The 2,263-nt window shown below is 34.5% G+C and overlaps 1 protein-coding gene across 1 annotated transcript in view; it reads right to left on the bottom strand.

Moving 5' to 3' along the window:
• Positions 1–2,263, bottom strand: part of ETH_00020130 (uncharacterized protein) — a gene marked incomplete at both ends in the record, with an annotated part of 8,005 nt that overhangs the window by 3,273 nt on the left and 2,469 nt on the right. The window contains 2 exons of the mRNA XM_013375265.1: positions 95–571; positions 1,060–1,154. Of these exons, the coding sequence (XP_013230719.1) occupies positions 95–571; positions 1,060–1,154 (572 nt within the window). The remainder of the gene's footprint in view (positions 1–94; positions 572–1,059; positions 1,155–2,263) is intronic.

The following is a 2,263-nucleotide window of genomic DNA, read 5'->3' as shown; positions in this document are numbered from 1 at the left end:
CTCTGCTGCTGCTGCTGCTGCTGCTGCTCTGCTGCTGCTGCTGCTGCTGCTGCTGCTGCTGCTGGTGCTGCTGCTGCTGCTGCTGCTGCTGCACCTTCGGGGCAGGGGAGGCAGCTGGTGGCGCCTTGCTGCGGCTGGTAAGTGCCAGCAGCACATGGCAAAGGGTCTCCTGTCCCTTCGGGACAAAAGTGTCCCTTCGGACACACAAGTGTCTCCTCCGCCGGAGACGAACTCCCCGCGGGACAGTAAAACCCTGCGCGCACACGCTGCTGCTGCTGCTGCTGCTGCTGCTGCTGCTGCTGATAATGCTGTGGTGCTGGTGGTGGTGGTGGTGCTGCTGCTGCGATAATGCTGTGGTAGTGGTGGTGGTGCTGCTGCTGGTGGTGGTGGTGGTGCTGCTGCTGCTGATAATGTTGCTGCTGCTGCTGCTGCTGATAATGCTGTGGTAATGGTGTTGCTGCTGCTGCTGGTGGTGGTGGTGCTGCTGCTGCTGATAATGCTGCTGCTGCTGCTGCTGATGATGATGATGCTGCTGGTAATGGTGTTGCTGCTGTTGATGTTGGTGCTTGTGCTGTGGTTGTTTATGTTGCTGTTGTTAGTGCTACTGTTGCTGTTGCTGCTGCTGCTGCTGCTGCTGCTGCTGCTGCTGCTGTACAGCGGTGCTCTTAATTCTAATGTCTTGCGTCTCTTGGGCCCTGGGGTCCCCAAAGTGTCTCCTTGAAGTTAAAAACTATTTCTAATTTTGAATGCAATTTATTTTAAAAGACTTTTAATTTTAAAAGACTTCGTTTAGAAACTGTTTTATTTTTAAAGTATTTTATTTCAAGATTTTAAATATTTAAATTTACAAAAGACCTCTGAAACTATCTCTTAATGCTGAAGTGTCTCTTTTGTCTCCTGAGCTCGTTTTAAGTGTCTCCAAGTGTCTCCAAGTGTCTCTAAACAAAATAAAATGAAACAAAATGGTTCAAAATGGTTCAAAATGGTTTAAAATGGTTTAAAATGGTTTAAAATGAACAAGAAAGAATTAAAATAAATAAAAATATATTTTTATCTTACCTGATGTGCATTTTCCCGAAGGCTCTGTTATGCCGGGAAGGGCGCAGAAATAACCGGGGGGACATTTTTGGCACTGGTCTTCTTCCCAAGCTCCTCTAAAAGCAAAAAATAAATAAATAAATAAATAATAAATAGAATTAAATCAAAAAGGAGACACTTTTTGATGAAAATAGAATTAAAAAGGAGACAGTTGGTGAAAAAAGGAGATTAAAAGGAGACAATTGGAGGAAATGGCAAACAACTGAACATTTTTGGCACTGGTCTTCTTCCCAAGCTCCTCTAAAAGCAAAAAATAAATAAATAAATAAATAAATAAATAAATACACAAATAAATAAATAAATAAATAAATAGAATTAAACAAAAAACGAGACACTTTTGAGTGAAAGTAGAATTAAAAAGGAGGCAGTTGGTGAAAAAAGGGGACTAAAAGGGGACAATTTGAAGAAAATAGATAAAAAGCATTTTTTGGAATTTATCTGAAAATAAGTTAAAAAAATAAAAAAATAAAATAATATAAATAAATAAAAATGGAATTAAAAAGAAATATTTAAAAAAGGAGACACTTTTGATTTCAATTAAAAAAGGAGACACTTTTAAATGAAAATAAAATTAAAAAGAGAAAATTAAAAAGAGACACTTTTAAATGAAAATGGAATTAAAAACGGAGACAATTAAAAATAAAAAGAGACAATTAAAAATAAAAAGAGACAATTAAAAATAAAAAGAGACAATTAAAAATAAAAAAGGGGAGTATTAAAAATAAATAAAGGGAGATAATTAAAAATAAAAAGGAGACAATTAAAAATAAATAAAAGGAGACAAACAAAAAGGATACAAATAAAAATAAAAGAAGAATTAAAAACAAAAAGAATTAAAAATAAAGAGGAGACAATTAAAAACAAAAAGGAGGCAAATAAAAACAAATAAAAAGATAAATGAAAATAAAAAAAGATAACTAAAAACAAAAAGGAGACAAATAAGAATGAATAAAAGGAGACAATTAAAAACAAAAAGGAGGCAAATAAAAACAAATAAAAAGATAAATAAAAATAAAAAAAGATAACTAAAAACAAAAAGGAGACAAATAAGAATGAATAAAAGGAGACAATTAAAAACAAAAAGGAGGCAAATAAAAACAAATAAAAAGATAAATAAAAATAAAAAAAGATAACTAAAAACAAAAAGGAGACAAATAAGAATGAA

Source organism: Eimeria tenella, genomic scaffold (assembly GCF_000499545.2).
Source record: "Eimeria tenella Houghton genomic scaffold, Eth_scaff262, whole genome shotgun sequence".
Taxonomy (NCBI): Eukaryota; Apicomplexa; class Conoidasida; order Eucoccidiorida; family Eimeriidae; genus Eimeria; species Eimeria tenella.
The sequence above is the reverse complement of the archived record's forward strand: the minus strand, read 5'-3'. Positions and strand labels throughout refer to the sequence as shown.